The 15,340-nt window shown below is 35.7% G+C and overlaps 1 protein-coding gene across 1 annotated transcript; it reads left to right on the plus strand.

The window, feature by feature from the left end:
• Window positions 1-7,707: 7,707 nt before the first annotated feature.
• Window positions 7,708-9,876, plus strand: LOC145064628 (putative F-box protein At3g16210). Its single transcript, XM_079012040.1, has 2 exons — window positions 7,708-7,867; window positions 8,761-9,876. The coding sequence occupies exon 2, from the start codon at window positions 8,761-8,763 to the stop codon at window positions 9,874-9,876; it is 1,116 nt and encodes a 371-aa protein (XP_078868166.1). The 5' UTR covers window positions 7,708-7,867.
• The last annotated feature ends 5,464 nt before the right edge of the window (window positions 9,877-15,340 follow it).

Genomic DNA, 15,340 nt, shown 5'->3' on the forward strand with positions numbered 1-15,340 from the left:
TTGCCTAAAGTAACTAAGATTGGGAATTTGTAAAACATTTAGTTACTTTTGTACTTCATTATACTTATAATGGAAGGTTTCTGTCCTATCCTACCCATTCGGCTAACGACCCTCCACTAGTCAAGAGTGCGGTGGGTAAGAGTGGATACCCATTCAATCGCCATTTTATAGGCAATTTCCTTAAACACCCCTTATAGACCAGCTTCGTGAATGAGGCCTACTAACGGTAAGACTGACTTTTACTCATACATATATAATATTAGACTTTTAATGATATATATAGTATAGGGTGTATTTTACACTTTTAAAATAATATGTGGTCAAATTTAATAATTATACTTTTAATTCAATTGTAAACCAAAAACTATATGGATTTATTAAATCTCTTTTAATTATACACCTTAATTAATTAATTAAACCATAAGGGTGTGATTTGAACTTTTCAAAACAATACTAGGGTTTTAGAATTTAACATTCCTAAATTAAACCTTTAATCAACTTTTAAATTCCAAAACTTGAGGGCAAGTTTTTGAAACATTTTAAAACATTAGGGTTTAGAATTTAAATATACATCAAAATTAAACTTTTAATCAAAATTTAAATTCCAAAACTTGAGGGCAAGTTTTGAAACCTTTTCAAAAACATTAGGGTTTCAACCATTTAAATTTCAAAACAAAACTTTGAGTTCAAATTTAAACTATAAAACCTAAAGGGGAAAATTAAAACTTTTCATAACACAAGGATCAAATAACAAATAATATAAATTAAACAATTAATTTCATCATTATCTATATTTGACCTAATTTCAATTTCTTGCAAAATAAGTTACCCAATTAATACAAATAATCAACTATAATCATATAAGGAAGTTATTATCTAATCAATTGGTAATTACCTTTTGTTTAATCAAGGATATACTCATAAATATGCATAAAATCGGATTTTAAAGATCTAAAACCAGGGGCGGAACACAAACGTTATATCTTCGGGGGCCGAAATCAAACTTCAAAACAAACTATATAAACATGAAAATTTTGATTCAAAATTATGACATATAGTTTAAATAATATAACTACTAAAAAATCAATCAATAGTAGAGTGTGTTCTCATGTTGATATGTACGATAAATAATGAAATTAACTATTAGTTAAGAAATAATAAAATAAATTAACAACTAATTTTTGATAAAACTATAAGCTACATAAACTTATTTTTATTATTACATCACACTTTAAATGAAATCACATATCTATTAGTCCATTTTATATTAATAAATACATTTATTCTTTTGTTTTACACTTTAAATACAAATATAATTTATATGATTCATTAAAAAAAGGACATATTTTCAATTAATCAAATCATAGTTGTCAGTATAGAGTTTAGCCTGTATCATACATCTATGATCACACTCCACCTTCTCATATTCTATATCATAATATAAACAAGAGAGAGACACAAAATAAAAGAAACAAAAACTGGGTAAGAAAGAGAGCGAAAAAGGGAAGAATTATCGTTACAACTTACTGGGACGGAGAGGAGACCGGAGAGGGTGATGCGGCGACCGGCGAGAGGAGAGATAAGCGTCGGAAGAAGGGAAAAGCCCGGAAACCAACAAAGAGGATACAGAAACGGAGAAGCGAAAGTTCAGCGATAGATTCCGGTGGAGTAGATGCATTTGGGTGGCATTATCTACGGTGAGATCTGGACTTTTTATGGAAATTAGAATCTTCTAGGTTTTTTGTTTTGATAGACTCAAATTTTGCGTTAAGAGTTGCGTACATTTGAAATATGGTTTCCTTGTTTTCTTATTTCCAAATAAAATACGATTTTTATTTTTATTTTATCAGTGATTTTCGGATGTTTTATTAATGATTTTTGGATATGTATTCGGATGTGTGGTTAACGTAATGTGTTATTTAGATTCTTAGATAATCACTAAATTTTGTAAATGATACTGTATTACATTTAGTTGTGAACTTAAAACAGGGGGCCAAACTGATTATCGAAGTTATTTCATACAGAAACTATACATATAATGGTATTAGCAGCCTTAAAAGCGGGGAGGCCATGGCCCCCCTTGGCCCCTCTTACGGTCCGCCACTGTCTAAAACAGATAAGGCAAGTATCCATGAGTAAAACAACAAGAAATCCCGAAAATAGCTCCATCTGACGCTCGAACTCGCCGAGTACCACACTGGACTCGCTGAGTTGAGGCCTACTCGCCGAGTACACTATGGTACTCGCCGAGTTCATCAGACAGGGTGCTCAAAACTCGATTTTGCAACTTGAACAAACATACAAGGCATCAATACAATAGAAACCAATCAAGGCTCTGATACCACCGATGGGTTTTGGCCATAAGAACATCCTATGTGCTCATACAAACCCTAATGTTTGGATCTAGGTTTCTCTATTGTACATACAATTCATCCAAGACTATAAACCCTAGTTCTAGCATACAAGTAATCATACTAACATAAGAATGGGTTTAAATATTACCTTGATTGTTATGTAGCAATAACAATCACAATTCCTCCTTGTAATGACTTTAGAAAGCTTAGAGTCACAAATATCACTCATCTAATGGTTCACAAACACCAAGAGCAAGAGGATGAAGAAGAGAAGAGAAGGAGGCTGCCCAAAACGTGTGGAAACCCTAAGGATCTTGTTCACCACGTTTTTGGGGCATAAGGGTTCTTTAAATAGTGAGGCTATTAGGGTTATCTAACAAGGAAACCCTAATTTGGATGCTTAAGCCCTAAGCAACCCATGGACTCCTTTCTTAAAGGCCCTAGGACGATTTCTAATGGGTTTCCCCATAGAATTCGTCCACCCCTTTAATATGAAGTCCATTAGCTCAATATTCAACTATCATACAATTAACAGTTCTAGTCCCTTAGTTTAATTAATGTCTTTTAGTCACAAACTCAATTCTTATTAATTCTTGACTAATATTAATTAAACAATATGATTTCTCTTTTAATATATTATTCTCATAATATATTAATAAATCATATTTAATCCTTTCTGTCCATTATTCATCCTATCAAGTTGCTTTGGTGAAGGCAACCCAAAAAGACCATGCACTATCGGGTCAAGTACATACCAAAATAGTTATGGACTTAGACACTAATCCAACACTATCAAAGTGAACCATCACGTTAAGAGCTTTATACCTCCAAAAGGTTTCCAAGTTGGTGATGATTCATTATGAGATGGTGACGATGATGGGAGATCGCACTTTGACATTCTATGAGTTTCGAGCATGTGGAGCCCCGAAAGTCTTCGGGAAGAAGGACCCGATTATAAGTAGGCGTTGGTTAGCAGACGTCGGGAACATCTTTCAATCTAGCCTTTGTCATGAAGAGGCAAAGGTCCGCATTGCATCCTGTCTTCTGAAGGACAAAGATCGAGACTGGTGGGAGGAGGTTGGGCACGCCTTGGGAGGTGAGGCGATTAAGTTGATGACTTTGGAGGATTTTATGGCGAGATTTCTGGCTGAGTTTTCACTTGTGATTGAGGTCCAGCAGTTGGCTAGGGAGTTTTAGGACCTTTGCCAGACTACTGAGACGGTAGCAAAGATCATTACTATGTTCCATGAGAGGGTGTTATTAGTTCCGTAGTATGTGGCATATAAGGAGATGATGAAGGCGAGGTACCACGCGATTTTGAGGAACGATATTCGACAGTTTGTGAGTCGATCCAGTTTCAGGACATTAGAGAATATGATAACGTGAGACAGAGTGAGGGAGATTGACTTGGAGATGGTGAGGAAGAGGAAATTGGATTAGGTTCAAAGCTTAGAGGGTTCAGGAAAGAGGCCCAAGGTTTTTGACTCGAGGACGAGGGGCCAGTAGGGCCAAAGCCGCTACAATGAGTGCGGTAAGATGCACAATGGGGCGTGCAGGGTGGGTGGTTTTGGCTGCTTCAAGTGCGGTACAACGGGTCATTTCAGAAGGGTTGCACTTACACCACCACCACCCAGGTAGTTATTCTGATTTGCTTTCATTTCAATCAGAGGGGCCATAAGAAGGCCAATTGCCCAAGTTTAGCAGCAGTAGGACCAGTTGCAGTACCTGCTCCGACAACCTTGTGGATTGCAGATGGCCGGCAGAACAAGGAAGAGGCACATGTTGTGAGGAGTAGGGCTTTCACGCTGACAACCGAGGAGGCTTGTACATCACCAGATGTAGTGGCTGGTATGTATCTTCTCCTTATCTCTTTATTTATGTTGATTTTCTGCTTATATCTGTGTGGTTTGTTTTAGGATCGTTCATTGTGAACGGTATCTCTACTTTGGTATTGTTTGATTTAAGGGCTACCCGACCCTTTGAATCTCTTGACCATAGCAAGAGGTTTGTCGATGCTCCGGGGGAGCTGGATTGTAGACTAGAGGTTGATACTGCCGACGATTGTCCTGTACGAGTATCTAGGATTCATCGGGGTTGTGTCTTGGAGTTGTTCAGCGAGCGGAATCCGATCAATTTGGTTGTTATTCCCCTGGATGAGAGCAAGGTTATTTTGGAGATGGATTGGTAGAGCCCCAATGGGGAAATGATTGATTGCGAACAGTAGTTGGTGTGTATCCGGGACTTAAGTGGGGGAGAGTTGGTGATTCTAGATTTGTTTCCTATGTTATGGATACTCGAGAAAAGGGTAAAGAGACTGTGGTTAATGTTCCAATTGTTCGGGAGTATCAAGATGTGTTCCCGGATGATTTTCCTGGAGTACCTCTAAAGAGACATGTGGAGTTTTGGATTGACATGGTTCTTGGTGTGGCTTCGATAGCCAAAGCACCTTATTGATTAGCTCCCTTAGAGATGCAGGAGTTGTCTACACAGTTGCGAGAGCTATTAGACAAAGAATTTATTCGGCCGAGTAGTTCGCCATAGGGAGCGTCGATCTTGTTTGTGAAGAAAAAGGATGGATCACATTGGATGTGTATCAATTACCGGGAGATGAATAAGAAAATGGTGAAGAACCGTTGTCCACTTCCGAGGATTGACGATTTATTTGACCAACTTTAGGGTGCATCTTGGTTTTCCAAGACTAATCTACATTCAAGTTATCATCAGATGAGAGTCAGAGAGGAGGATACGTAGAAGACGGCCTTCTGAACTTATTATGGTCATTATGATTTCATGGTGATGCCCTTTGGGCTCACCAATTCTCCAACCTCATTCATGGATATCATGAATCGCATATGCGGACCTATGTTGAATCGGTCTATGATTTTTTTTATCGATGGCATCCTAGTCTATTCTATGACTAAGGAGCTGCATGAGGAGCTTCTGAGGTAGGTATTGGAGACCTTAAGGAGGGAGAGATTGTATGTGATGTTCTTCAAGTGTGAGTTTTTGTTATGCGAGGTGTAGTTTCTGGGGAACCTTGTCAACCAAAACAGTATTCCGATCGATTCGCCCAAGGTTGAGGCGGTGATGAGATGGGAAGTTCTGAAGTCTCCATCTGAGATTCAGAGTTTCTTTGGTTTGGCAGGTTACAATCGGAGATTCATTTAGGATTTCTCCAATATAGCGGTTCCATTGACTCGATTGACGAAGAAGACCATCACATTTCGTTGGGGCCTAAGTAGTAGGCAGCTTTTGAGACCTTAACGCAGAAGTTGTGTGAGGCGTCAATTCTGACCCTTCCAGAGGGTGTTTGAGGATATTATGGTTTATTGTGATGCGTCGATCACGGGTTTGGGTGCAGTTCTGATGTAAAGGGGTCTCATTACTGCTTACACTTCGAGGCAGCTGAAGCCTCATGAGGCGAATTATCCTACACATGATTTGGAGTTGAGGGTTGTGGTGTTTTCCCTCAATATTTGGCGACACTACCTCTATAGGGTCCATTGTACTATCTACACGGATCACAAGAGAATGAGGTATTTGATGGATTAGCCGAATTTGAACATGAGACAACGTAGGTGGTTGGATGTGGTGAAGGATTATGATTGTGAGATCCTTTACCATCCGGGGAAGGCCAATGTGGTGGTCGATGCTCTCAGCCGCAAGGTGCAAGGTGGTCATGGTTCCAATAAAAGATATGTGTTTCAGGATGATTGTGAGATCTTTTACCATCATGTTCTGACAGGTCTGTTCCAAGTAGGGCTCGATGCCGGGCGAGGCCCGATGGTTGTCGGGCATGGCCCATCGTATGTTAATATGTATGTTATAAGGTGTTTGGGGAAGTCACTAAGCTTCATGCTTACGGTTTTCAATTTATGTTTCAGGTACTTCCGAATTGAAGGGGAAAACTCGGGATGATCGCATTACACACACCACGACCTCCTTTTATTTGACTTTGATGTATTGAGAAGAATGATAGATATACTCTTATTTTCTTTTAAGGTTTTATGAACACGTTTTGGATGATGGTTTTACTATTACTAAAATGAAATTTTTGGTCTTCAATTTTGGGATGTTTCATTTGTGCTTATGGTTTTGTAGTTTAAACATTTCCAGGTACTTTCAGTGTTAAACAGAAGACCCCGATTTGATCACACTGCATCCTCTGAATATTTATTCCGCAATGTTTATTTATGATATTACTCTAATGTTTTGATAATACTTTTACTCTAATCATCTTTTGAGATAATGCATCAATGGTTTTGACTTATTTAATGTTAAAATTTTATTTGGTAATTTTGGGACGTTATATATATATATATATATATATATATATATATATATATATATATATATATATATATATATATATAGTCAAAGCTTCTTCATCTTTTCTTGCCCCATGTGTTGTTGACTTATGGATTGTAGGATGTTAGACCCTATAGTCTGTGTTGTTGAGATTATGGTGGTTGTTGTTACTGAGATATTTCCCGTATGGCTTTCAGGATTGTTGTACACCGAGCTAGGCTGTTTTAGCTATGTACGCCTTTGTTAAGTTGTCGAGAAGAGTCATCAAAAAAACAACATGAATGAAAATTGGATAGGTTGCACCCACGTAGCATTGGTTAGCGATGGGACTAACAACCATCAAAGGTTTTTTAGCTTTGATTTCTCGTCGACAGGAGTTATGTGTAAATTGGATTTGGGTATGGAGAGATGCTTCGTGGTCTGTGGCTTTTAAAATGAATACAGATGAACTTTATGTTATAGGAGCTTTGCAATTGCAACCACAACTGACCAGTAATGGTGATTTGTTGCTCAATACTTATTTTCAACAACTCGATGTTTTTTTAATCCCAAGACGCGGGTGCCATCAATCAAGAGTAGTCGAATCAATGTTGCTTCAACTCTACGTAAAATTTTATTAGTGAAACATTTTGTGAAACGAAGAAAACATAAAATTACATTTTGATTTTCGATGCATTTTTATTACGATTTTGGCTTTCAGTTATCTTGTTGAGGTTACAACTACTTTTTTGGTCGGTGCTGCACAGGAGTCATCAAGAAAATAACGTGACTGAAAAGATAAAATTAAAACTTAGATATTAGAATTAAATTTAATCTTAATTGTTGTTGTATTCAATAACTTATAAAATGTTTTGAATTTTTGATATGTTTGTTAGGAACTTAGGATGTTATGGTCTAAATTCACATAATGCAAAATATCAATATATGTGTAAGGGTCGGCCCACTGTTGATTTTGGCAGTCCAAAGGCGTAGAACAAAAAAAAAAGCTGATGGAGAAATATATGGAACAGAAAAACGTTGTAATCCGATAATCACGAATTCATGATTAAAATCCCTTCTTTCTTCATAGAATCACGCCTATCAAAGTATCAATCGATCGATCGGATTCTGTCAAGATTTTCGCTCTCCTCTCCTCTTTATCCCAGTTCTCACTTCTCACCAAGGCCGAATTTGCTGTTTTCAGTTTCTTAATTCTCCTACTCGAGGTAACTTCTGTTTTTGCTTTAATTGAATGATAGATAAGTTTCATGATTGGGAAACTCTGTCTTTTGATTAAAGAACATAAATCATGTTTTATTTTTCATGTGTAATTCTGATTTATGCTTTTAGTTCTTAAGGCTGAAACTTGAATTTCTAGTGGATCGGTGAAAAACAAAGCCATGACCTTTTTTTTTTTTGGTACAAAGTACAAACAACTATTGTTTCCACATCTCATCTTATTACCTTATACATGAAAACAAATAAATCATGTCATAATAGCTTGCAAGAAATGAATGCTGCTCAATCAGAAGCATCAGTAACCAAATAAAATAAAATAATTTATCGTTTAGTGTGTTCACTATAGTTATAACATGACACTCATTATACTCTTTCCAAATTTGAAAATATCATCCTACTTATATCAAGTATGACATCTACTAATTTGGATTATTTTCTTTTCTATTACAGCATTCTACATTCTTTTACTACAATATGACACCTAAAATAGCAATGTAATTTTTTTTTTATGGATTTAGTTTAAGTGGAGAAATATCAATGTAGTTTATATTCGAGATGTTTTATTTGACACCATTCAGTCATAAACACCTAGAATAACAACATAGTTTTTGCTCATAAATATGTTTTATTTGAAGTAGTTTGTTTTCTTTTCATGTTTTTTTGGACTTAACTCTAGTAAAGAAATACCAACATACTTTATACTCAACACCTTTTTGACACAATGTGGACAGAAACATATTTGTGTGTGTGTATATATATATATATATATATATATATATATATATATATATATATATATATATATAACCATGCTCATTACTTAATAATTTTTTATTAGTTTTTGATTGCAACTGATTTTTATCTTGTTGGAAAAATGCAGATGTCGGATTATCTATGCGAAGATTTGATTGTTGAAATATTTACAAGACTACCACCGAAATCCCTCCTCCGATTTAGATCACTCTCTAAATCGTTATATACTTGTATTTCTACCCATGGTTTTATACGCATGCACACTCTTAGATCCCCCAAAAAAATCCACTTCATTCATCTAATTAGCGATGACAAAAATGAAAAACAACAAGAATTCTTTTACACATCACATGGAGAGGAGGAGGAATTGGCATTGTATTTGTGTCCCAAACGTGGATACATTGATATAACAACAGAAGTCCCGTTCCCTTCTGGCCCACCTATTGGTTCATGTAATGGAACTTTCTGTTTGTGGACTAAAAAAGGTTTGATTCTATGGAACCCTTCAATCAGGCGCAAACTAATCGTGCCTGAATTTCCTCAGAGATCTGAACCCTTTTCGTTGGTAGGGATTGGGTTTGGATTCGATCCAATCAGTGATGACTACAAAGTTGTCCAGATATCAAATGTCAAAGGCAACAATTCATTTGTTTATGCTGTGAAGAGTGGCACATGGTGTGAGATTGCTTCCCCTAAACATCAAAATCAGATTCAGATGATCCGTTACGATTCCTTTTTTTTCAATGGAGTGTTGCATTGGGTGACATATATTAATCAAAGAGAAAAGAACAACGCATGCATTAGTTGTATACTAACATTCAATTTGAGCACTCATGTTTTTGATATGATTCCAGTGCCTATGTCCATTCGGAATTGGACGACATCGGGACTAACAACCATCCAAGGTTCTTTAGCTTTGATTTCTTGTAATGATGAAATTAGTGAAAGTTGGATTCGGGTATGGAGAGATGCTTCGTGGTCTGTGGTTTTTAAATTGAAAACAGATCAACTTTTTATTTTAGGTGTTTTGGAATTGCATCCGCAAGCTTTGTTGCTCAATACTTTCTCTCATGGGCTCCATGTTTATAATCTCAAGACGGGGGTGTCATCAAGAGTAGGCGACTTCAATGCTGCTTCAAGTTTACTTAACTTTTATCAGTGTGTTGAAACCCTCCATTTGTTAGACATGGGGGAGACTATTGCTGAAACGGAACTACAGAAGAACTATGAAAGAAAAAAATAACAACATTACATTTTGAATTTTGAACATTTTAATTACCATTTTGGTATTTGTCATTGGTACAAAAGTTTTTTTTTTAGTGAATAAATTAACACATATATAATTTCCTGCTTGTTTGCCAATAAAAGAGATATCATTGAGGGTAAAATTGTTGATGATTGATGATCACATCAAGCAGAATATACTTGTAAAATCCAGCCCATCAGGCACATTTTTCTCCATGTGAGTGCATTTAGAACTTCATATATGATCTGGCATTTCGTCGAGCACGTAGTAGGCGTCTGTGCTATGAGCGCATCTAAACCACTCAGCATATCATCAAAATTCAGAACCTGGAAACAAGCAAACTGGGCACACAACTATGAATAGACTAAAATAAACCCTCAAGTTCTTAAAGCATCAAGTTTTACATGAGCTCGGCTCGGGCTCAACTTGTTTGTGAGACCTGACTAAATGCGACTGAGCTCGGCCTAGCTAATAGTCAAATATCAAGCTCATTTTTGTTTTTAAGCTTGATAAAAAGTTTGTTTATAATTATTTGATATTTACTATTTAATTATTAGTTATAAATTAATATATAAAATTAAAATTAAAACATATATTATATAAATTTGCATTGGCTTGTTTAGGCTCGCGAGCCTAATCGAGTTTGAAAGATGAAACTTAGGCTCGAGCTCGTTTAATAAATGAGGCTGAAACTAAGCTCGAACTCGTTTAATTCGGCTCGAGTCGAGCTTTTAATGAGTTAATCCCAAATAGCTCATTAGTAGCAAACGTCATATACGGATGAAACTGCGAATTTCCATCAAGGAAAACAATCACATAAAATAAAATAAATATTCTCACAAATACCGGTTTTTTTTCTAGCCTCTGTTTTAGGATCGGACTAGTCCCACTACAACTTTTTGTTAGTTCCTTAGGTCTGTCTTTTTATGACCGGTTTAAGATGATTTCATGAACGTTTTTAGTTTGGGTTAATGAAATAGAAAGGTAACGTAGTTTAGGGTCTGTACACATTAAGGTAACAATGTTTTTTTTCGTATACATTTGCCAATTGAACTTGTTTGACATGTACTTATTAAGGTGATTTGACCGATGATCATAGGTTTTTCCTGATTTGGTATATTACGTGGCATTATGTTGTATTACGTGGCATTAAATGAAATTACTTAGCATTTTTGACACATTATATGAATGGTAATTGGAATTAGGGCTCATAAACAAAAAAACCCACCGCTTTCATTCCGTCGTTCCCCTTTCTCAATATCGAACATTTGCAATTGAAATCAATTTCTATTTCTTCGACTGTAATGACGAAGGGATCATCCCTCATCGTGGATGTCCACTATAATGGTGTATTTTCCCCAACCCCCTTGTATATTTCAACCTAGAAATTGCATCTGTACGAGATGTCAACTTCAACGCTATGGTATTTTCAGATTTCATTACATTCCTTGAAAAGCTCACAAAGAATATCAACTGCAAGGATGTTTACTACTATCTTCCACATGAATGGTTGAGTGAAGGGTTAGGAGTAATTCAAAATGAAGGAGATTACAGAGAGTTCCTTGAGGTTGGTAATGGAAGCCAAGAAAAAAGAATTAATGTGTACATTGATCAGTACAATTAACCCATTTTCGATTGGATCGAGCAGGAGAATCCTGATGAATATGATTCGGTTGTAGAGGATGAAGACGAAGTTGATGATTCTACATTTTCGGATGCGATTTTACCTGACCATGAAGAGGATGAAGTGGTGTCAAGTAAGAAACCACTTGATGATTCATTTCTTAATGCCCTTTGTCCTAACAAGAAATCAGAAGATGGTTCCAACACATATGCAACAAACGAAGAAGTTGATGTGAAACTAACGTATCCCGTCCATGATCCAAACCAAAATTGGAAGAAGATGGTTCCTATACTAGGTATGAAGTTTTTTGACCCCGATGAACTTAAATGTTTATTGGGTAATTATGTTGTTAGACATGGATACAGTTTATGGTATGAAAAAAGTGATAAGAACAGGTTGTTAGCTAAATGTAGCAAAGGTACAACACATAAATGTCCATTTAGACTCTGGGCCACTTGGATGAAGGACGAACATTCTTTTCAAATTAAGTCACTGAAAGATGATCATAATTGCTCCAGGTCATTCAAACTTGGAGCAATTGAGAATTATAGGTGGATTGGGAAGCATTTTGTTAATGAAATATTAAAAAGACCAAAAATGAGCTTAAGAAAAATGAAAGCTAAAATTTCCAAAAAATTTAATATTAATGTTAGTTTAAGGCAGTGTAGAAATGCAAGAAGGTTTTCATTGATTAAGATTAAAGGTACTTTGGTTGAGCATTATGGAAGGTTGTAGCATTATGGTGAGGAGATTATGAGGTATAACCCAGGGTTTACGGTAAGAATGGATGTGGACATCATGCCTGACTCAACTATATATTTTTCAAAGTACTATGTTTGCTTCAAAGGTGTTAGGGACGGTTGGATAGAGGGATGTAGAAAGGTGATTTGTGTAGATAGCTGCTAATTGAAAGGCTTGTGTAAGGGTGAGCTTCTTGTAGTAATGGGTAGAGATGCGAATAACAACATCTACCCTATCACGTGGGCTGTGGTAAATGTTGAGAATAAAGTTTATTGCAAGTGGTTTCTTGACATTCTCATGGATGACCTTGGAGGGGGAAATGGTAGTGGACTTACTATCATTTCAGATGAACATAAGGTATTAGATTGGTTTCTTTTTGCTTTATGCTTTTTACTTTTTAATTGTTTAATATTAAGTTTTACATTCACCAACATGTTTTAATTTTGACAGGGATTGTTAGAAGTTGTGAAAGAAAGGATTCCAGAAGTTGAGCATAGGCAATGTGCTAGGCACATATATGCTAATTTTAAGAAGAAGTTTGATGGTGAACATTACAAAAAATTGTTTTGGGCTGCCGTAAATAGTACCACTATACCACAGTTTGAAGAAGCCATGGATGGAATTAAGAAATTAAACCCCAATACCTATGATCATCTTATTGAAAGGGAACCAAAATATTGGTCAAAGGCTTTCTTTGTAGAAGGAAGCTAGGAACTGTGATGCTATGGAAAATGGTGTCTCAGAAAGTTTTAATAATGCAATCAGGGATGCTAGAAGAAAGTCGATCATCACAATGTTGGAAGAAATAAGGGTTTAGGCCATGGAGAGGATGTATAATCAAAGGATCATGGCTGAAGAGTGGGATTTAGATATTTACGCAACAATTAGAAAGGAGTTAAAAGATAATAATATAACTCAAAGGTGAGTAACATAATGTTTTAAATTTACATTAGCTAATGATTGATTTGATTTGGGGTGTTAAATTACCTTTTTTTTTAGATTTTGGGGAGTTTATCCAAGTGGTAATCAACAATTTGAAGTAAGATTTGGTAATGATGCATTTGATTTAGATCTAATCAGAAGGATATGTGAATGTAGAAGTTGGCAATTGAGAGGTATCCCATGCTTGCATGGCTTGGCTGCAATTGCATACCTGAATCATAATGTAGAGTCATATGTGGCACCTTGTTTTAGCAAACAAAGTTTCCTTTCAAGCTAATCTTACAATGTCCACCCTTTAAATGGTAGTCCAATGTGGCCGAAAACAATTTATCAAAAGCCTTTACGTCCAAAAAAAAATAAAAAATAAAATAAAATAAAAAAACTACCAGGCAAACCAAAGGTTAAACGAACAAAGGATAAGTCAGCATTTGAAGGTACTGGTAAAAAGACGCATACAATATCACGTGCAAAAGGGTTGCAAAAGTGTAGTAATTGCAGAGGCATTGGATACAAGAAATCAAGTTGTCTAGGAAAAGGTAAAAATGAATTTATTTAGTGTAGTTCTATGTAATTGGAAACTAATACTAGTTTGTTTTCTCAGGAAGGGGAATTACAAGTGGAAGGGGAAGTACAAGTGGAAGTGGAAGTGGACATGTACCCATACAAGAACCTAGACAAGAACCCGTTCAAGAACATGTACAAGAACTTGTTGAAGCTCTTGTTGAAGCTCTTGTTGAAGCTCCTGTTCAAGCTCCCAGAGCTTCAAGAATTAGAAAGATGCATGTGCGAAAGAGGAAAGTTTCAGAACGTATAACCGAGATTGGTCTAAGTAAGAAATTTATCCCCAAAGGAGGGATTGGTTGTAGTCAAAACAAGCCAGTAACTTTAGAATGATGTGCTTGTTTACTACTAGTATCTTTTGTCATCTAACACAAACTTTTAGTCTTTTGCATGGAATTGGTAACAAACCTTAAGTCTTTTGTCATGTAACTATGCTACCTTACTACTGAATGATGTAATGCTATTATGATACTAGTTAAGGGGTATTTTGGTCATAACCTGCTTCAAGGTTATGTTGATTAATGTGTTAAGGGTATTTTGTAGTACAATTGTTTCTATTAATGTGCATCCTACTTTGAAATCTGTTTCTATGAAATTTGTTTTTACCAAAACTACAAATCCAAGGGTAAATTGGTCAAAATAATTTCTATTTTATCATCCTACTTTGAAATCTGTTTCTATGAAATTTGTTTTACCAAAACTACAAATCCAAGGGTAAATTGGTCAAAATAATTTCTATTTTATCATCCTACTTTGAAATCTGTTTTACCAAAACTGCAAATCCAAGGGTAAATTGGTCAAAACAATTTCTATTTTATCATCCTACTTTGATTCTACTTTAGTATCCTACTTTGAAATCTGTTTCTGTGAAATTTGTTTCATATCAAAATAATATAACAAATCAGATCCCATTCATATCAAAATAAGTGTTACAAAGTACATTACATCTTAATACAACTTCAAAAGATTAGAAATACCATTTCACCATCTAAAAGATTACAACCAACACAACCTTAGCATTAATCTACTTCTTGATGATTACAATTACTACTTCAAAAGACTAAATAAACAGATCACAATGAAAACAACCAACAAACACTTAATAGTAAATTGTTTATTCTTTACTTCTTCCAGCTCTTTTCTAAGGCTCAAAATGTCACGTTGCATAACTTCAAGTGTTTCATTAGGTTCTACCCATTCCCAAAGACCACACCTTTCGTTAGCTTTCTATGTAAACCGATAACATAAACAAGAGGATCAAGGAGTGAAATAACCAATACAACAACAAATATGAACCAAAATCTAAAAATCAAAAAAATGGCATATCAGGCATATCATAAACTTTCTTTCAGGGTTGTTTTCCGTCCTTGATGTGCGGATTTGAGATGGAAGGCCACAGTAGTAAGGGTGAATCCAAGCCTTAGAGGTGAGGGGGAGAATGTTGAAGAAGTCGTCGATATTTTAGGACACCAATCTGTTCCTAAGGTAAAATCATAACAATTTGGTTAAATAAAGGATGAGTAGAGGGTGCATATGCCACGTAATATGCCAAATCAGCAAAAACCTACGATCATCGATCATATTACCTTAATA

This window comes from Lactuca serriola, chromosome 7 (genome assembly GCF_051521515.1).
Source record: "Lactuca serriola cultivar US96UC23 chromosome 7, Lser_US96UC23_V15, whole genome shotgun sequence".
Taxonomy (NCBI): domain Eukaryota; kingdom Viridiplantae; phylum Streptophyta; class Magnoliopsida; order Asterales; family Asteraceae; genus Lactuca; species Lactuca serriola.